Source organism: Amphiura filiformis, chromosome 12 (assembly GCF_039555335.1).
Source record: "Amphiura filiformis chromosome 12, Afil_fr2py, whole genome shotgun sequence".
NCBI lineage: Eukaryota > Metazoa > Echinodermata > Ophiuroidea > Amphilepidida > Amphiuridae > Amphiura > Amphiura filiformis.
The window spans coordinates 35,567,899-35,589,853 of record NC_092639.1 but is presented as its reverse complement, the minus strand read 5'-3'; the positions used below and the strand labels follow the sequence as shown (position 1 = coordinate 35,589,853).

The following is a 21,955-nucleotide window of genomic DNA, read 5'->3' as shown; positions in this document are numbered from 1 at the left end:
CAGTAGATGTTATGCATCTTTACTGTTCCCAAATTAAAACAGGTACAAAACAGTAGATGTTATGCATCTTTACTGTTTCCAAATTAAAACAAAGTATCTGCTATAATAACTTCATAAGGTAGATACAGCGTTCTTCCTTGAAAGGACAAACATGGCAAGGTGCTTTGGTAGAATCTGAAACCTGTCCATAATTTCCACAACTTTTATAACATTTGTTTTATCTTCCATTGTCTTGTATTATATTTTATATAAAGAACTTGAATACTGAGAAAAGAATACATGTACATAAAAAGAGAGTACAATATGCTTTAGAGAGATAAATAACAAGATAATGCACACATACTGTTTGAATACTTTACAATACGAAAATTATTTCCATCTGCAGGAAATATTTTGAAAGAGTTAAGATACACTTATAGAGGTACGAAGTTTGTCACGATTAAGTGATTTAAAAAAAAAATTCGATCACTTTTTATATTTATTCGAGTTAAAGGTTTCAAAGGTGTACTTTCCATGCTTTCGGATAAGTGTTACAACTGCCAAGTCATACCTTGACGAAAGCATATGAGAGATTTGAAATCCTTAACTCAAACACATCAGGTATTTGTTTCAATTTTAATTTTAACCAAAAAAAAGAAAGAAATACCCAAAAGAAACTACGCTTTGAAATGAGAATTTTTTTTGCAATCCTTCATTTTGAAAACAAACATTGAATGGCCCACCCAAAAAAAAAACCGATTAGAAAAAAAAAAAAAAAAAAAAAAAAAAAAAAAAAAAGAAAATAGCAAAACTATTTCATTTTTATTATATCAGATCATTCGGTAAGTACTAGGTTCAAAAAAGTTCAAGATATTGAAGTGTTCCTTGTCGGAAATGTCTTTGCATTTTTACGTGACCTCTTGATGAGACATTTCTCCGTTTCAACTTTGCAAGCACTATGGACCACAAGAGCCTCATCCCAATGGCATAGTCCAATAACCTCAATTACATAATCGTAGTGCAAAATTTGACCTCAAGTTGCAGAGTATGAGTTTTTGTACCCAAATCTTCAAAGGTCATTCAATGAATGTACAAATGTATTGGGGTTTAAGAACTGTTCCCTTATAGATGAGCATGTTGTGGATCCTAGTGATGGAATGTTCTGATTTATAAATCAGACTACCGTGCTTGTTTCTCTTCCACAATAGGTATATAGATTTAAATTTCTTACATAATTTTGTTCTCAATAACGATCATAATGGAGAGTTCAAAAAGTGATAATATTGTAATAAAAAAAATATCATTATTAATCAAATGCAAAAGTAAGACATGAAGATGCTTTCACAATATACAGTTGAAAGAAGAACCACGCGTCGCACACTAGCACATTGAAACATGAAATTACAATAAACATGCATAGACATATAAGCCAGAAATAAATCCGGACATACCTGCCTGTGCGGGGACTTGGAACCCCAGAACTTCGAATCCAGACCTTATTTGATCTCTTGCGCTAGTTTGTAATGTTTGAGTGTTTCTATGTTCCAGTGTACGATAAGTAAGCCTTCCATTGTTTTCATAGTAAACTTTTTTGTTCATCAACATGATCAAAGGCTTTCTTTATTCCTAGAATAAAACTCACCTAAACTTCATTTACAAGTAGAGTCCACACAATAGGCGTTTCAATCTTATTCACAAACCATCTTCATCGTATTTCACAATATAAAAAGCAGGCAAAATGTACAACAAAGCCAGATTGCATAAAAATATGTACATCTATCTGTTATATTACAAGTTATCTGGTACAAGTATTCACAAAGCAAACAAAAGTATAGTCTATGCACAGTCCTTTCTAGCGATTTTTTAAAACTACTCTGTACTCATTCGGTGATCTGATAAGATCTGGAAGTGGTTCCAGGGCAGGGAGTCCATCTTCTTCTGGAGCTGTGATGTTGAATCTTTGTAGCATACCACCAAGTAAAAGGAAGATCTCCATTCTTGCCAATAGATCTCCTAAGCATGCGCGTCGACCAAGCGAGAAAGCCATGAATGCCTTCGGTTGGAAAACTTCACCGTTTTCATTGATGAAATGTTCTGCAAATATGAGAAGTACAGAAGAGCAATAGATTAAAAAGTTTTGACATGAAATCAAACAATTGAATATATGAATACAAAAGCCACCCAAGTCCATACGTTGGCCAAATTGAGTTAAGCATGGGAAATTGTTGCTATACATAGGCCTGTCATATGTATGAAAGAACAACTCAAATTCATCCTCTGTGTCTATTGAGCATGTGAAAAATAGCATGTATGAAAGAATCACCCAATTCCATGATTTGAGTCTTGTAACACATTGATTGAGATCCAGTATGTATAAAAGTCCACTTGTAACACATTCATTGCTAGAGAGTGACTTTTGAACATAAAACGGGTTTAATAAAGGAAAGTGTGTGGTTTATATTACATGGCAGAATGCTTATCAGCATTATACATACCTGTGTGCTTTATTTTGTATTATCTTACTAGTGGTAAGCTCATTCTAACATTGTTGTCTTTGTATATGATTCAAAAAACCACCCAAGTCCAAAATTTAAAATGAACCCCACGAAGTCCCTGAAATGCTAATCGTCATACCTAATACAGGTTAATCCACTCATTTGCACGTAAAACTTACCATATTGACCAGGTAAATCTAACTGAAGGAATTAAAATGATACACAGGTTTTTCTCTCAAAATCACTTCCCATGGACTTGGGTGGCTTTTGTATTCATGTATTCAATTGAAAGTCCAGATCACGTGATCAAGCAAAATGATTCGGAGGTCGGGAGCATTGATTTTGAGAAATAGCCAATAAGAGTAGTCAACTTCAGTATTGTTCTAAGCAACACTAAAATGGCCATATCTCAGGTACCGTAAAGTCAAAATATGATCGGGTTCCAGCAAAGAATGGCTGATGTTATTCTGAATTCTGATTTTGATCGACTTCAAACTCATTTATCTTGATCGCATTACACAAAAGCATGAAAGACTGACACATTGATCGTTCCGGGGATAATCGTTTTAATGTTCATCTGGCGGGGTACAGTTCTTTGGCTCTGACATGTCGGTACATTCATAATGAACTTTGCCATTGGAAATGCGACCCTTCTGCTTCATAGTGTACTCTTAAAATATATAATAGCCAGCATTTAGTTTTCCAAGGGGAAGGTTATCTTTCCCTTGAAGGTATATTGTACTTACCAGGTCTGAAATTGTCTGGATCTTTCCAGTTGGCTGGGTCGTGATGTACCCACCACAGATTGCACACAACGATGCTGTCCTTTGGGATGTCATACCCTAACAACCTAAAACAAGACAAGAAATGAATTTAGACAAAGATGAAGTTCACACTATACACAAGGTTAAACAAGCCCGAGAGGCTACATGTCATGCTTGGTGACCATCTTTGTAAGAACAACACAAAGGTGACAAAATCGAATCGGATGGGTGGTTTTATTTACTCAATGTATCATCAAGGATCTTGGCGGGGTCGAAGTAACATTTGGGGAATTCACAAGCTGAAGGGCATAAGTGATTCAGATGATGCTCTGTCTACACGCATTGTAATAGCATTTACCGTAACACAGCCGGCCACCGATGTTATAGATTCTCACTAAAATATTATCTCAAGAACCTCTGAACCGATACCGTCACGTTTGTACTAATCTAATAGCATTTATCAAGCACATTTTAAAAATCAATGACAAAATCCTGACTTCAAATAAAGCAATTTTGGTATATCGTCTGCATTAAATTAAATTGGCTGGAAAGGGGTAATAATTATAAAAAAAAGTGTTAAAAAATAAAAAGATATGGCAACTCATAGTCATGAACATAGCATTCAACAAGTGTAAGACATATCTTCCTTAACGGAAGCTTAAAACAGCTTAAAAGTAATGGATCAATTTTCATTTAGAACCCACAATGAAAGATATCTCGCCTAAAGTCAGCTAAATGTATTTATATTTTTGCTCTTTCAATATACTGTGAACCAAGGGATTATGTGGGAAATTGGCAATGTTTCATTCACGTTTACAACAGAAATGCTCCAAGATGTGTAATTGCGCTGATTATAATCAGCGCAATTATAATCAGCGTAACCTATTATTACGTGTAGATATATAAATATAAGGATATGATGCAGTCTGATGTCATATTTTCACTTTAATGAGAATTGATTTGTTTTATTTCAACAAATTATACAAATAATTTCTAAGCATATGCTTATAGTTATGCGCACATACGATGTTCCGCTCTGATTTTACTCTTTGGAATATTCATTAAGACAATTATGTTACAAAATGAAAGGTTCATTAACTTCAAATCAATGAGGCACAACCAGCGATTCCTGTTATTGTTATTATTGTTATTATATTATTTCTTTGAAGTATAGGGACATGCACGTATTTCATAGAGTTGCCTTAACCCTAACATTACCCAAAAACATTTGAGCTAGCGTAGTAGGGACACAGTATAGCCGACCAAAGATCCCTTTCTTCCACGGTCTAATGTTAATTCTAAATTTCTAATGATCTATATATCTATATATATATATATACGTACTGTGTATCTGTCGTTGTTCTCCTAGGACCATTTAATGATGAATATGAGCTGCTTCTAAGGGTTTCTAGGACTGTTGCTTCCAGGTAGGGGAGCTTCAGGTGATCGTCCCATGTTGGTAACCGTGATCCTATTGCTTGCTCCATCTCGTCCTGAATACGTTTTTGGACCTGATTAAAAAAATGTAAGAAACACGTTATTGAGTGTAACTTACAGATTAACAAGTTGACAATAATAAAAATGATCAAAGCTAATGAAGAGATAAAAGATGTGTCAGCCCGATAGTTCAGCAACATCTTTTACTGTTTAGTTGTCAGTTTTCTTCGAAAACAGCCTTTTATTTCTAATATGATTTGGCTTTTTATAGCTGTGATCAAAATTGAGCCATATCCTATGTTTCATTTCTATAATTGCCAGAATATCGTGCCTGGTCAGTAAAGTTTAGCCAAATAACATTGATATATGCATAGAACAGTCAAAACAAAACAATACTTCATTCGTATGATCCATTCTGACCAATTACATCAAACATGCCTCTATGCTTTTACTGACCTTTACCTGTGTTAAATATTCAATTCAATACAATTCAATTCAATTCAATTCAATTCAATTCAATTCAATTCAATTCAATCAATACAATTCAATATAATGCATCAATCATCAAAGTAATATTTAAGCAAAAAGGTGATTTTATGTGACAACTATATAGTACAAATTCCTCATTTTGGTTTTTTCATACAAATTTCCGTTATTTTTTAAAATCAAGGCTGACGACTGCAGTGTTTCGATATGATGGGATATATTTTGTGCCCCTGTTTCTACATCTTATTGTTCATGAAACATACAATTGAGCAGACACTATATAAACACAGATAGAAGACATGGGTTTATATTAGGAATACATACTTTAGTAAAATGACAATGCTGCTGTTTTCATACCTCAGGGTTATGAAGAAGATATATAACTGCCCATTTTAATGTTTTAAAAGTTGAGTCAAATCCTCCTGTAAAAAGTTCAAACATTGCCATAACAATGTGATCTTCTGTGAGTTCATGATTTCCATTCTCATCTGTACATTCCAACATAGATAACAAAAACGCATCCGTAAGATCCCGGATGTTCTTTGGGTCAAAGGTCGCTACGTGTTCTTCATATTTCTTTTGTAGAATTGCATCTCGCGTTTTTATGACATCTTGTACAAGTCGGAGTTTTTTGCTCGGAAATATCTGAAAGATACAATATAACAAATCAAAAGTTAATCATAGACTTATAAAGTGTGTGTATAAGGTGTAAGTAGTAAAACAAACAAATAACCTGTTTGTTACAAATTGAGTGAATTTTAAGAACCGGGTCAATTAAATTTTCGATAAGCAAGTTTTATACTTTTGTCAGTCTAATTAACATATTTGTCCAATTCGTTGAGGCCTATACTAATTAGCCCTAACACTGTTAAATACCACAAAATACCACAACACGAAGCAACTGCAAGTGCAAGCATCCCACGTCAGTTGCGTAATGATCCGAGCACATACTAGTACACGGAAATAAAGGCCGGGCCAGGTCAGCATTCATGGCCTTCTATCCCCGGTTTGTAGGCGGCACCCGAAGGGTCCGTGGTTCGAAACCGGCCTGAGAGAAGCTAAAAACTTTTCTCTCTATTAATATTCTTTCTTTCTTCCATCCTTCTTTCCTTTCCCCGCGTCAAAAAGTAGTGTTAGGGAATAGGGATATCTGTTTGTATATACAATGAATCTACTGCTTTAATTGGAACTGTGGATATAGTCTGAAATAGGTTCAATAACCATTACAGATTGAAAAATTAAGTGAAGTACTTTTTGACAAAGATACATATAATTATTTGATAGTTGCTTAATATATTAAGATGGCAGCATTGGCCATGGAAGTAAATCTTCAAAGTTGGAAATAGTTATTAAAGGTGACGTCCTTAGTGCAAGGTAAAGGATATTCAGGTGACAAATTGGAACATCGACTCTTTAACAAAAGGTAACCTTTAAAGAACATGTGAACAAAGAAATATGAAAATAATAATACCATAATACAAAGCCACTAAATAGGCATTTCACCATATCAGATTGAAGAATACCAATAATGACAGTTGTTGCGGTTATCGTCCGAGTTCAATGTGCTAAATTATTAATTCTCTTTTGCTATATATGTCACGTGACGTAGAGTAAAAAAATTCTATTAAAACTGTACGAATACGTGCATTTGTTAAATAGAATGGCTTCAATTTACTAAACATTAGGAAAAGGCAAATGCACTAGCAACAATGATATCACGATATTAAAAATCTAAAAATACACACTTTGTATAATATGTATTTGGTTTTTGCTGGGCAACCCCCGAAGAGAGAGTGGCGCCTTTTGTCAAGTTTTCGATTATTCAGCCGAATACACCTGAATACGGCGTACAATATAGGCCGCCTAGTAGCGCGCGTTATATACAACTTACAAGAGACAAGAAGTGCAATATCTTAAACATTGATACAAAGCGGTGAAATTAAGAAATGCCTGAACGAGCTTGAACGAGCCTGAACAATATGACACCACATGCGATGCTTCTAAAAGGCGTATCGCGTATATGCCAATCACACACCAAAATATTAATATTGGCTATATTTTATCGCGTGTAATTTATGCTATTGTCTATATTGCTATAAATTTTATCTTGGTAGCCAGTATTATTAATTCATAATTCAACTATTTTGATAGCGGTTATTATTTCCGTATAATTATGCTGAAGACAACAAAGAACGTGAGTAGTAGTATTTTTTAACACTAAGAAACCAAGGCCGAATTAACATGTTCATGAGCATAAAAGTTCTTACTTAAATAATATTGTTATTTTCGAGGAATTTCACCCTGAGTAAAACAAAATAAAAGAAAACTTGTTTTATACAATGCTTGATATTTTCAATGGTATTTCAATTATCATGTTTGCAAATAGAACCTATTCAAGACATTATGTCCGTCTGAAAGTACCACTGTAGTATTTTAGTGGTAAATAAATAAATAAATAAATAAATAAATAAATAAATAAATAAATAAATAAATAAATAAATACCAGTAAACTTTCGTTCCACAAGTTCTACTCGTTCTACTCGTATTATTAGCTCTGTTTTAATGCATCGAGCACTCTGCACCAAGAAAGTCATCTTTCTCCAAGTAAATAAATAAATAAATACATAAATTAATTAATTAATTAATTAATTAATTAATTAATTAATTAATTAATTAATTAATAAATAGGTAGATCATAATAAATGAAATGATACAGAGATATAAAGAGAATAGAACATTGATAACCCAAAATTGAAAACAAACTAGCGATTCATAATAGCAAAATACATTGAGCATAATTAGGTAATGAAACAAACCAATCAAAAGCAATAAATTCACAATCATGAATATTGAATAAGATTAGAGAGGATTTCAAAAGAAATTGCAAGCACTGCAAACCTTGGAGCAGTCCATACAGACTCAGAAGCATGTTAGGGGGAATTAGCCCTGTAAGTTGCACGAAATCGGTGCGCTTCGTGTGGATTCTGCAACCGTATAGATCATATAAATTGAGGCCGTATGCACTTATTCTTTTGGTGCAAGTCCGACTCCGTCCAACAGAACAGGTCAACAAATTTCGCTCTCTGGTAACATAGGCCAGAGGAAACAAAGGCATGTACAAATTGTTTAATATAAATAAGAGGCTCATCTAGAGTTTTCCACACTGGAGTATAGGGAGCCACACGATTATCACAGAGCAACGAATACTTTGCATATTTAAATTATAGAGATGGGCTCAGATGGTAAAATCATACCAAGGTCATGTATGGTAAGAGATGGTCAAATCATACCAAGGTCACGAACAGTAAGAGCAGGGTTAACCTCAGTTGGATCATCATGGACCAACGCATGAAGAGGAGGAAGAGGCTCGAGGGTCTTCTGCAAACGAGATGTGATGTGAATGACCTCAGTTTTACTCTCAGTAATCACTCTTAGATTCATGGTAATCAAGCAGGGTCTCACATTGGCAATGTATAATGCTTCCAAGATTTGTCTCTTGAGGACGAATCAAAAATCTCATTACGTGAGGGAATATTTGAATTAACATGTCCTTTATGTCTTTGAGCACAGATATTGATGTTCTTAAAGTCTCAAGACTAACGAATTGTCGCCTTAGATAATTTGACTGTTAATGGGTAATTATCAGTACCTCTTATAGCCAAGTAAGAGTTACAGATTCGCTTTCGTATTCTGGTTGCAATGTCTTAGCTTTAAGCCATTTGCAATGGTAATTTACATGGTCATGGTGATAGCAATCTGCGTACCTTTAACAAGATATTTCTGTCTCCCATCTATCATCATCCCTGATTTACTGATGTCTTTCGAATGTGTTAGAAGCGTGCTTAAATCGAACATGATCGCTTTGGTTATTCATTCACACATCAATGTGCCCTGGGATAGTAGACTAGTATGTTCTCTTGTATTCCTTTGGGTCTCTGTAATAGGGAAGTTTATCCTTAGGGGTAGGCGAGGGCCCACCGCATTGACAACTCTTTTGCTGTCATCAACTGGCAACTTTACTTCCAAGTCCTAAAATTTCAAATTCATTGTGATTCATTCTCTCAGCATGCTCAGTGTAACACATGTTTTGATCTCAGCATTAGCTCGTATGTAAAAACTCCAAACAACATTTAGTTATATATCTATATGATTCTGTTCTAGAAACACCATCACAAAGGATAAAAAGGACATTGTAAACAACATCTACATGTAGAAATACTGGAGAATCATAATTCAGTCTACCAACAGCATTACACCGCTGGTGACGGAGAATGGTTTCTCTGAAATATTTGGTTCAAAAGTGAGTGCTGTTGACCAGTTTTAAAATATACCTTTGATGCCTATTCCCAACACGTCTCTAGAGATCTCTTCATTCGCAACATTTAGTTAACATTTTTTGTAAACCAAACAATGTACAGAACACACCAATATTCAGTTTTAGGAAGTAACTTCGCTATACAGACTCTCGAAATTCAAAGATTCTTCCATCTAGCATCATCCTTTATCATGTTCATCGAATTACCGAGCCTTTGCGCCGGATTCATATACTCTTAATAATAAAGATTTAACATGATAACTCATGTATCAGGACTCCCAGGAAAACTCTAGAGACATTTTTGTGTATGATTGCAATGTATTTTTGGCCTTCTATAAAATATATGTACCGGGGATTGACGAGAAGACAAAAAAAAACCAGTTGACCTTGAATTCAATTGTGATCTAAAAATATATCAAAAATGTACGATAAAATAACACAGAATTGTAATTTTCATTTTCACCAGCAATTGAAATCTAAGCGGAAATTAAATTCAAATGAGTACAATCGTGCCAATTTATTTGTGAAGGTAAAGGTATCTTGAATAATCATCCCTACCTGAATTTGTGGTATTTATAAGTGTTTATTGTACAGCGATTTGCATATGACGAAATCAATGGTCGCGTGTAAAAACCACTAAAATTACTATTGATGTAATACTGAGTATAGGTCATTCTATTGGGTATGACATTTTCTCTCTTTTTTTCTCTCTCAAGTATGATCATTTATATGAGTTGGTTGACCTCAATGAACAAAGTAAACCGACTGCCATGCAGTTAGTTAGCCTTTTATTAAATGGTTTTCACAATGAAAATTGAAATTATAGGGAACGTACAAAATGATTATTAATAGGTAAAATGGAATTACAGACCGTTTCCACCTTTACTGTAACTATGGCCTTTGAAATGAAAAAGAGCCCTGTTTAAGTGTCCTTACCGACTGGTCGTTATAGACCGCCAAGAAGGCATACCTTATACTGAGGATTGTTTGTGGTTTATAAGGGTAATGGTCTACCACTGGGTGCTTCAGGGGAGCTAATGACAACTGATTATGATTGACAATTGATTTTCAAGTTCAATGTGGCCATCAAAAGTGCGTTGATAAATAAGGTTTGATGATCATGTATTTATATAGAATGTAAATCAAAGTTTAACAGTTTAAACATAGACCTTAATGATATCACGCATTATGTGTACAATATGCTCTGGGAGTAATCATACTCAGTACCCACAAAGTTCATGTGATTAGTTGGAAATATTTATATTTGAATAGCTAAGGCTCTGTTGTATTGAATATTAGTAGTTGTAGGTTATTGCACATATACTATAGTGACCCAGCAAACACAAAACGTTTTCTACATTATTCGCAGAAGGTTAAAAAGGTTGCCAGAAAATGTTTAAATATCGGATTTATATGTAAAGGTAACATAACATAATAAACATTCAAAACATTTTTTGAAAACTTGCTGCAAGATACATTTTGACAACATTTTAAAAACGTTGTTGTGTGTTTTCATATACAAATCGTTCTAAAAAACGTTTTCATAACTTTTATATAACCCGATGTTATTAAAACATTCTTACCACAAAACCCAAAATATAACCCGTTCAATTGTTTTTGCTGGAAATTCAACGTTTAAAACTAGATAATTTCCAAATGAAGTGGAATTGGAACCCAACGCTTTGATACCGATATAAAAAACGAACACAAAAGATACTCCAAGTCGGGTCGAGTTATCATAATTAGCACTAAACATGCACCAAAGCAAAGTAACAGAACATTGTAGGCTTTCCCCGCCCATAATAGTTGTGTCCATGCATTGTACGTAGCTGCTGGCGAGGGTGGAAGACATTAGGCCGATCACTCAGCTCATGGGCTAAAAATGGTATATACCGTCAATCTGATAGTAAATTTTTTTAAAGAATTCAAATATTCAGCGATTTACCTGAAGACCAACTGAGCCAATACTGGGCACGTTTGTACTCATTTTAAATACATCATGTAAACCAAAATATATGAGATGTGCAATTCTGTTTTTGTTTACTTAGTGTGCTTCTTCATCTATTGTTAGCTCCAGGCACGTAAGAAGAGGGTAATGTAGCCTCTTCTCTTTTTCCTTGAATGAGGCTCTAATCAAGGTATTTTATACGTCAACATCTGGAAGGTGATTATGTATAATATAATGTATGTATAAATATGTGACTCTGCGAGTATGTGATATCATCCCTCTGGGCTGTGTTCATATCAGGTGCTAACCAAATACAACGATGCTAATCATATCCTTCACGGCTTCTCCCCTTTTGACTTTCATTCTGTCAGTCATTCGAGGCGACAAGCGAAACATTATAGTAGTCATCTTTCTTGCAGTAAGAAAGTTTATGTAATTAGTAATTTAACAAGTTATCACGTCTCATTCAATAATATTTTCATACATTTTAACACTCTTCACGCGGGTGTCGACTGCAGACGACATGTTTCAATTTTTTTTAATTCAAAAATGTCAAAAATGTAAATTTTCATTACCATATTTGGAATTAGCTTGAAAAATGCATTAAAATGAGTACAAACAAGCCTAGTATTGGTTCAGTAGTTCTTAAGATAGCTCTTGATATTTTGAGAAAATATTTCAAAACTTCAACTTTTTCCGTTGAAGCGCATGGCTAGCAAGCAGAGCATTAAACAAGTTGAGTACGTGATCATCGTGATGGCGAACATTATTACTATTACAAGTTTCTCTATTGCCCTACTCTATATTTGCAACCATATTTGTTGTGAGTAAGCATGTCGATCTCGAGCAATGTTGAGAATCTTCAACAAGAAGCCGAGTGTATTTTATATACAGATCATTAGCCAAGCAACTCAACGTTCCTTATTCACAAAGTCACGATCTGTGTCTTATTGTATAGTTTTCGATTGTGAGTATAGTCACGATTGCGGGTCAAGCATGTTCAGAGTAAGTTTCTCCGACAAGTGTTATGACAGATATAGAAGAATAAAGACAAACCCAAATCAAAACCTCACTATTGACAAAAATTTTGTATTTAAACGCCTACATATATTATTTATACGAGACTTAAAAAGCAATGTAAAGAAAGAGAGCCACAAAACCAAACAATTTAGGTGTTGTATAATGTGGGTTACCGTGCCACGGAATCAGAAAGCATGATTTGGTACAAAAAGTGACATGGAGACTGGCGTCAGTGATACTTTGAAGGAAGAAACTAAAACAGGCTTGATAGACGTTAACAAAATTTGAAAAATGCTGATATGAGTTTATTTTAATTGTGTGTGTGTGAAAAATAAATCCTAAGTACACGGAATAGTGAATTCCAGGGGGAGGAGAGATCATGTTTATTTGACTTTTCGTAATTTGTTTTCAGTAAATAGTAAAAGGTGTTTGAAGCATTTGGCAAGAAAATCTGCTTTCTCGTGCAAGCAATAATGATATTCGTAACGTTTCTACTGCAAGTGATATGTTGATGGATTGCTATTATGCTATAATAAATCCAATCGTATCAAATATTGATTCTGCAATAATGTCCAAATAAAGTAGATTCACACACTTATTTCAAACACCGAATTTTAAATAACTTCAACACTTTCTGTGTCGTCAGAAGGAGCGGTACGTAAGTACATGTACATTAAATATTGAATACTCTCAAACATGGTCGTCAACCTCATATACTCCATTTATTTATCGCTACACCATGAAACATTAACAGGTCAAGAGGATAGAATGGTTGCATAATTCATACTTTTCATAGCAGTGTTCTTCGATACATCTACCTCGGGACGTCAATATTTCATACGGTTTATTTTTCTAACCATTATACTAACGGATACATTTCGATATTTCATGTATGCGTTGGCATTCGAAATCTTCATATTGGATTCATCTAATAACACAGCACTTTCCCTTGCCATTTTAATCTAAGAACGTAAAATACTGTAAAATCAGTTATTGTATGGTTTTCTAGGTTAGATCGTTGTCATATTCATCATTGCTGCATTCGCTTTGTAAAAAAATCAATGTTCTCAACATACACATACAGGGTGTCCCCCGAAAGAGCTGTATCAGCTTGTATCGTCGGAAACTGAACTGTTTGGGTATTTAACGCATAAACCAATCATAACTAAATACTATAAAAATAACTGATGTGGTTGAGGAATATATCAGCCATCACATACTTTTGAATCATACTTTGAATTTTGACAATTGACCGCTCCGTTTTTGAAATAAAAGAAGTTTACGAAGCTACCTCATTTTCAGCTCGTTCCACAGAGTCAAATATCTGACAATGGACGCCTCATGCGCTGATGATGCACAGTGACCGTATACAGAACATCAATTGATATTTGAATCCGTGGAAAGGCTTGAAAATGAGGGAGTTTCGTAAAGTTACTATATTTCACGAACGGTGTGGTCAATTGTCAAAATTCAAAAAGTATATGATAGCTAATTTATTTGTCATCCACATCAGTTATTTAGTTATGTTTAAATGTACGTGGCGAGAAAATACCCAAATAATTGAGTTTCTGACGATACAGTTCTTTCGGGGACACCCTCACCCTGTATCATATAGCATTATGAATATCTCTGCAATACGCTCTCTGAGATATAGCATGGAGAATGAGATGGTGTTTCGCAGTGTGATGATATAAATAGGAAAGTCAATTACCCTATTGTACCGACTTGGCAAGGAATTTTACACGTTTCCGTTATCATGGTTATAAGACATGTGTACGACAAGCAAACAATCCTATACATGCCTGTGAAACATAACAGTAGCTGTAAACAATACCCTAGCTTCATTAAAATTCAAAGCACGGTTCGATCACGAGGAGGATCATTTACATAGAAAATATTTTGTATGTTTGTCGAAATAGTATTTAGAATATCTGAGTATTTAGAAATCAAACCAAGAATGTAGTTTTCATTGTTGGTATTCCATCGCAAGGCAAAGATAAATTGGCCTTTGAAAAGAACATTTCTCACCAAGTCATGAAATGAAAGTAATTCAGTTGATTTCAAACGTTATTACAAATACAATTAGCGATTGTACTCAACAAAATGAGTTGTTTTGCAAATTCGTGTTTTCAGAAAAAGTTGTTTTAAAAGTAGCTTAGAAAGTAGTGGTATTGATTATTGGGTGGTATCAGGTATTTCTATTATATTCACAAGATTATTTTCAATAATATCCCTTTGATTTAAGGGTAGACGAGGTATTGTTGGTCGAAGCAACCTAAAAATCGATTTTCATTATCTAGATCAATATATTATTGAAAATTAACACCTTGATGTTTTGCAAAGGTTCATTCTACAAATCGTATACTCTGCAAACTTGCTTAATTTATTGTTGTTAATTAGTTATGTACGTTTTACAAAAGTGTTGTTGTTTCAGCTCTCTTCACAACGTAACTCAAGAACCGCAGCACCTATAAAAGTATATCTGTGATATTTTAATTCTTCTACACGCTCGCTATGAATTGAGCAATGCAATTTTTGCCAAAGCTCACTGCCATTCGTAAGATGCTGTGAACTACCAAATCACAACAGTTTAAAATAATTAATAACCTTAAGATAAACATTTTCACATACTCTGCAGTATCATGCATACTGTTTGTCCCTTTACTTTTACCGATCGTTCAGAACTTCAAGACACTTGCCACTTGACAATAACCAATGATAACTTAGAAATTCTACACAATGTCCATGCAGAACGTATTTTTTGTTCACCATATTCACATTATTTGCTCAAGAAGATACTGTTGATTATTCAACTTCATTTTAATTGCGGTGATTTAATAAACAATTACCATAAGTTCACGCATGAGACAGTTTCCCCGCTGAGTATGATGTCGCTTCGTTATGAATTTCAAATAGGCGATAGTTCTAGGACTGTGAAGCAATCTTAGTAATGGAGTTGCGAAGTCAGCCGTACATGGTACACATCACCATTCCCACATGTTATGTGTCGAGTTAATGCTTACACAATACACAAGTGAGATCACTTGGTATCAGCACACTAAATGTGGTGTTTACATCCATTTGAAATATGTAATCATTTTATAGGAGTGAAGAAATGATATTGTAAATCTAAAATCTGTAATGGAATTAAGTTTGAAATTGTGTCGAATATGGTACAGTAACTTGTCATGGACTTGATGAATCAATTTGAGTCGTCTACCATACTCTATCATGTGACTACAGTTTGTCCACTCTGAACTTTCTGAAGTATGACAACGCGCGCGTATACAGCGAGTTAACAGTGCGTAGTGCTGCGTCTCTGCTGCAGGTACGCGTGCCTTCAAAGTCGGCACAATGTGTGCCTCCGCGTCTGTACTTTGTACTTCAGAGTAGACTGACTGTATTTGGTTTATTACAGATTGGTGTATCAGCACGATAAGCAACTAAAGATCAAAGTACAAAATGTTGGCCATATTATAATACTAAATAGAATGTCTTATCATTGTGATGTTTGGTTGTACACTGACCAATTGTCCATTGTAATCATAATGTTTATGCATTGCAACAACAAAGATTACTAATTGAATTAAAACAACATTCCGTATGCTTAACATTAGAATGATTTCAATTATATATACACCATGCATGGCTGTTCCTAAGATCTATTGGACAAATACTAGAGTCAATACATTAACAGCAAATAATTTCAGATATTACAAATCTTGGTAGCGAGTGATTGAATCAAACAAATAGAGTTATTCTGCGAATATGTGAGTCTTTTAGAAAGGAAAGATTAAAGGTACTAGATTTAAAAAAAGGTGTGATTTTTTCAATATATGGTGTGTTCGACGGTATCATAATTCACCAAATTAGTCAACAATATCCTTTTGATTTAAGGTAATCATTGTAGCATACAAGACTATCTTTAACATCTTACACCTTTCAAGATTAGTTTACATGGTATAGCGATTACTTTTTTGTTCACGTCACTGTTCAAGAAGATACTGTTGAAATTCAACTTCATTTTAATTGCGGTGATTTAATAAACAATTACTATAAGTTCACGCATGAGACAATTTGCACGCGTAATATGATGTCGCGTCGTTATGAATTTCAAGTAGGAGATGATTCTATTATATACATCGCATATATTCGGAGTAATGGAATTGCGAAGTCAGTCGTACATGGCACTTCTTATCACTACCCCCATGTTATGTGTCGAGTTAATGGCTACATACTACACAAGCATGACAAGTGAGATATTTTGGTATTCAGCACGCTAAATTTAGTATTTACATCCATTAGAAATAGTTAATCATATTATAGGAGTGAAACAGTGCTATTGTTAATATCTATAATGGAATTTTATTTCTTTTTTAATTTTGAAATTGTGTCGAACGTGGCACAGTAACTTGATTAAAAGACAATCAGGGGTCGAGGGCTTTGATGGTAGAAATTATTATCAGGTTTGACTTGAATATCCCGATGAGTATCTACGATATTTCACTAGGTAACAGTTGGTTTAATACGGATTGAGTATTTGTACAATGAACAATAATATCGCAGTTTAGATATTAGCCATTTATAATAAGAAAGTTACGTAAGAATTAAGAATGCTTTATCTTAGTATGATGTTCATTTGTACGCTTACCAATCATGCCAATTGTATTGTACGATCATGGTAATAGTTAAACTTAGGAACGATAAAGATACTCGGCCAAATATAACATGGTTTTCATATGCTTTTAACTCTCTCCGCGCGGGTGTTGACTGCAGACGACAATTTTTTTTTTTTAATCAAAATTTCAAAAATTTCAGAATTGTAATTTTTCATTACCATATTTGGAATCAGCATGAAAAATGCATTAAAATGAGTACAAACAAGCCTAGTTCAGTGATTCTTTAGATAGCTCTTGATATTTTGAGAAAATATCTCAAAACTTAGGACTTTTTATGTTGAAGCCTATGGCTAGCACGCATACTTATTCTCCTTAGATCTCATTTGGAATAATACTGGAGAGATATGATTAACAGTGTAATGGTATAATGATACATATTATTCTACTTTCCATGTTGATGTATATTTGGAATTAAATAATCTGCTAATCTTTTGATGTAGTGTTATTTGCAATTGGGTATTTTTTGCAGTCACATCACAGTCATAAACGAAAGGCCATAAAATACAAACCTTCAACTAATAGAAGCAACTGCTCTTCGTCTTATATAGACTCATGATAAATCAGGATGGAAACAGTGCTTAGCCGGTTTATCACATATGTCGTTTTGGAATATTCGAATAAGCTTAAAATATTTTAGACAGCCGTTTGTACATTATTAGATAACTTAGTATTGCTATGAGTATTGAACTTTCCAGTTCAGAAACCTCTCTGCACAGTATATGCCACACTGCATTATTTGGATACAAGCAAAGCACTCAGTACCTTCATACACATAACACCATTTTGATAACACAATGTCATCTGCATTTTATTGTATCGAATTATAACAATATGATATTGAAATTGTAACGGGGTTAGTATTTTAAAGAAACCTTATCCCCCGTAGCTGAACATATTTGAGATCAAATAATCCAATAAAATTTTGATTTAAACGGGGAAAGAAAACTTTGACATGTTGGCATTTATTTGATACTTCGCTCCGTCTTCAACACCTGGGCATTTAGCAGAACCTCGTGTCGTAGAGATTAGATCGAATAACTTGGGAAATCTATACAAACAGGAATATGAGCGTGTCCGCCTTTTCTTTGCCCTACTTTTCCCTAATAATACTTTATTGAAAGAACAATTTTTCACATATGTTGGCCAGTTTTATGGCAGTGCAATGGCCTGCTAACCTAATTTCATTTTTTTTTCATGAAAAATACTGCAATAGCAGATTTAAATTGACGATTGAAACTTGAGTAAGATGTAACATTCACACCATCTTTCTTAATACTCAAGGCGGGCGCGAAGCTTGGCATTGCTATATCGATGAAGCATGGCAAAGCATACCCCAGTCCGCAATGGGACGTTTGACCGTGACGGTATTGCAAGTGTTCCATCCCCCGGGCCAAACCAGGGTCGGTTATTGCCCTCATCTCCGCTGGTAATAAGGCTGGAATAAGTTTAAAACACATGATTGTTTTGGGCTATTTCGTGTTGCCTTGCCCCCAAATGACTGGATAGGTTAGTGGTCTGTATTGGGTAACAAAATATCAAAACTCGGTATATTCACAAAACTAAGGACAGAGTTCAACGACCTTTCAACCATAAAATAAAACCTTTTAGAACTTTGCTACACTAGTAATTCATTAATTCGTACAAAGTACGAATATCCATGAATCAAAAAGTTTCGGTCCAATTTTCTACGAAATAAAGTGCTTCTAAAGTTATAACTTAGTTTCGTGCCCTTAGCCCTCACTGTTCTTCCTTTGTTTACCTACGATTTACATCTGCATTCTATAGCTTTCAATTATGTCATTAATTGTGATCAGGAGAACATTATTGATATTCATTATCTGGCAACATATCCGTGAAAAGTCTTTTCTTACACAATTGTATTCAAACAATACAGTATTATATAAATGTAAGCGAAACAATCATGACAATAAAATGTCAAATGTATGTTCTATTCTTCATAACCATAGAGCCTCACCTCACTAGTTCTGTCTCAGTTCATACTGTTACAATTGAATGAACCATTTCTGAAGAATAATGACTGTCAGTATTACTGTTATCTGTATTATTTAGCAAAGATTAGAACTAAAGTGCAACTCAAGTTCTTACCACAATTCATGCCACACACTCATAGGTTTCTTCACACGGTATATGAGATACTAATGGTACTGGTCACCTTGCCTTATGTACATGTGCAAAAAGCGTTTGTAAAATATATATAAGGTAGGCATTCGACAAATCATAGTTTTCTTGAAGTTCAAAAGTTGAAAAGTTCCTGAATGAGCCATGGTAAATCAGTAAATTGGAAGTTATATTTCAACACAATTCAGGATACATGTGGATATTTCTAGATTATTCAAGAATAAAACATCTGTATGCTTTCACACATTCAGAGAATAGAGTCAGTTTAGTGATTACTAGCATGACTAGTCCTATTTGAACTTGAATTTCTTCACGTAATCCAAATCAGAAAGAAAAGTAGAAGGAAATTCATATCTAGAATGTAATCCAAGTTCCATGTGTAATTAAATGTTCTTGGTTTCATGGCAGAATTCTACATTATTCTTAAAACGCTGACTGTATTTTGTTGTAAAATGTAATAACTTATTTAGGGAATACAAAATTATGACAATTTCTTGAGTAGCAAATACGAACTATTAAAATATATATTATATTCCTGTAGTTGTGGCTTAAGATAGACAGTAGTAATCAATCTTATTAATTCACATTACATTTGGCTTTCTATTGAATCAAATATCGTGTATATCCAAATGTATCCAATTATATCGCCTTAAGATATAGGTACATTTCAATGAACAAAGTAACTGTCACTCGAAAAAGAAAGCGAAAAAGAAGCCGCATTTAACACGATAGTCGTAGAAGTTCAGGTAGTCCAGCCTTGGAGGCATATAAGGGTTTTGTTCCCTGTTCCAGGGTAGTACTTTACCTATTGTGTGTGTTGGTATATGATGGTTACACACACCGTGACCCTACAAGTTCAATGGACATACAGATGATACAAAGGCCTTTGACTTCTTTAATCTATTGAAAAATTGTACCTTTTTACGATAAAGAAGTGCATTAAATATAATTTCAGTGTGATGATCTTTCTTTGCAAGCGGGAACAGTACAATGATTATCTTGTAAAAAAGAACCAAATACCATGTACCTATTGAATTGAGTACTTCGTACTTTAATGTGGTTAATTACATCAGTTCATGGGTTGGTCATTTTAATGTCATTAAGTCTAATGACAATGGTTTTATTCTTACCTTCAAAGCAGGAATGAAGTCAATGGGATCACCATGTTGTAAAATAGCAGTGAATTTATTGGCGCTGTCCAATATTGCCCGATATTCACTATCATGTATTTCATATCTCTGTCCAAATGTCATATCACATATTACGTTAAGTACGGCTAAATTTAAGTCATCACTGATATCTGTAGGTTGGTTTGTTTTCTGTTGCAAGCGTACAATAAGATGTTCAACTTCTTGCAGGATCTTCACGTCCGATGATGTACAGTTCTTGCCTCGGACATTCCGATGTATTGCCACGGCACAACTCTTCCGATGTACCTTCCAGATTGGCGTATAGTCTCCAAACGCTATTCCACAATTATTTCTTGTTAATAAACTGATGCTGTACATATATGGACGGCCTGCAAAGCATTCTGATTGTCGAACAAATGCTTCGCGTATTGCTTCAACAGTGCTTAATACAACAAATCTACCAGTGCCCATCTTCAGAGATACCACACTTCCAAATTGATCGGCAAGCTCTTTCAGCACATGATAAGGTGCTCTTCCAGTCATAAATACTGCCATGTTACCTATAAAAGGTAACGAAGGAGGTCCTGGAGGATATTTTAATGGTTTCTGTGTAAGCCAACATAAGAATTTCTGTACCACAAAGAGTACTGTCACAAAGATTGCAAGCTGAAACGTCAACATTATGAATACGATTCGAAGAGTTGCCTCTTCTACTTCCAAGGTTTGAAGAAATCGTTGGAACTCCACTCAAGTTTTCAATGACTTACAGCGCAACAAAACCTGAAGATATTATGACTTAATGAGTCGTAAGAGTAAGTGCTATCTCATGCGTTTCTCCATTAGAGCAACCACGTTTATTTACGTTTGTCTGGTGCAGCACGTTTGATAACAATCAGCTGATATAGTCGAAATCACTGCTATCAATGCTGTTTTATAGCGGCGCGCGCTCAGCCGCTCAATATTCATACCTATCACTGTATCGACTCTTCGTGAATCAAACATGGCTTGTGATTGGCTAACGACCCGTGTGTGTATATGATCAAAGGGACTGTACGGCAATGAACTACGGAGAGTCTGGTTCAGCCATTGGGTTAGAGGATCGAGGTCAGGCCATGTGTGTGTAGGCCAGGTACTATTCAATCATAATATACACAGAGAAAAAATTGTAGGGCTTTGTACGGCTATGGCCTTGTGTACGTATATTAAGTAAAGGTAAGAAATACGTATACAAATAGTGGCTCAGAGTAATAGTACAGTCACCTTACTTTGTACTATCGTTATGGTGATTTAGGTTAGCTTGCAAAGCCAAAAGCGTGCAGTAGTGTATAGCCAGTGATTAGGGGCTAAAGGCAGACTAACTCAAGCTCAGTTATCTACCTATTGAGTGAACTGCTTTGTTGTCACCAGATTGCATGCCGTCAGGTATGGGGACAAATTACTCATAGAAAAAAGAAAAAGTGTATTATACTTTGAACTTCTGTCATATGGGTGCATATTTATTATACCATTGGGAAAGGCCCGTAACCTAACCAGGAACTACCCCCAATAATAAAAGTGCAATAC

The 21,955-nt window shown here is 34.6% G+C and overlaps 1 protein-coding gene across 1 annotated transcript; it reads right to left on the bottom strand.

The window, feature by feature from the left end:
- Positions 1 to 759: 759 nt before the first annotated feature.
- LOC140166127 (steroid 17-alpha-hydroxylase/17,20 lyase-like) lies at positions 760 to 21,343 on the bottom strand. The gene is made up of 5 exons (XM_072189514.1): positions 20,393 to 21,343; positions 5,519 to 5,806; positions 4,583 to 4,749; positions 3,221 to 3,324; positions 760 to 2,073 (listed from the first exon to the last, which is right to left on the bottom strand). Exons 1-5 carry the CDS (start codon positions 21,071 to 21,073, stop codon positions 1,832 to 1,834), a joined length of 1,482 nt encoding a protein of 493 aa, XP_072045615.1. The 5' UTR covers positions 21,074 to 21,343; the 3' UTR covers positions 760 to 1,831.
- Positions 21,344 to 21,955: the final 612 nt, after the last annotated feature.

Excerpts from the sequence above, each read along its gene's own strand:
- LOC140166127 (XM_072189514.1), bottom strand. The coding sequence starts at position 21,073 with ATGTTGACGTTTCAGCTTGCAATCTTTGTGACAGTACTCTTTGTGGTA. Across the intron at positions 5,807-20,392 it reads ACTTCATTCCTGCTTTGAAG|ATATTTCCGAGCAAAAAACT; the intron begins GTAAGAATAAAA and ends TGTATCTTTCAG. Across the intron at positions 2,074-3,220 it reads TCCAGACAATTTCAGACCTG|AACATTTCATCAATGAAAAC; the intron begins GTAAGTACAATA and ends TCATATTTGCAG.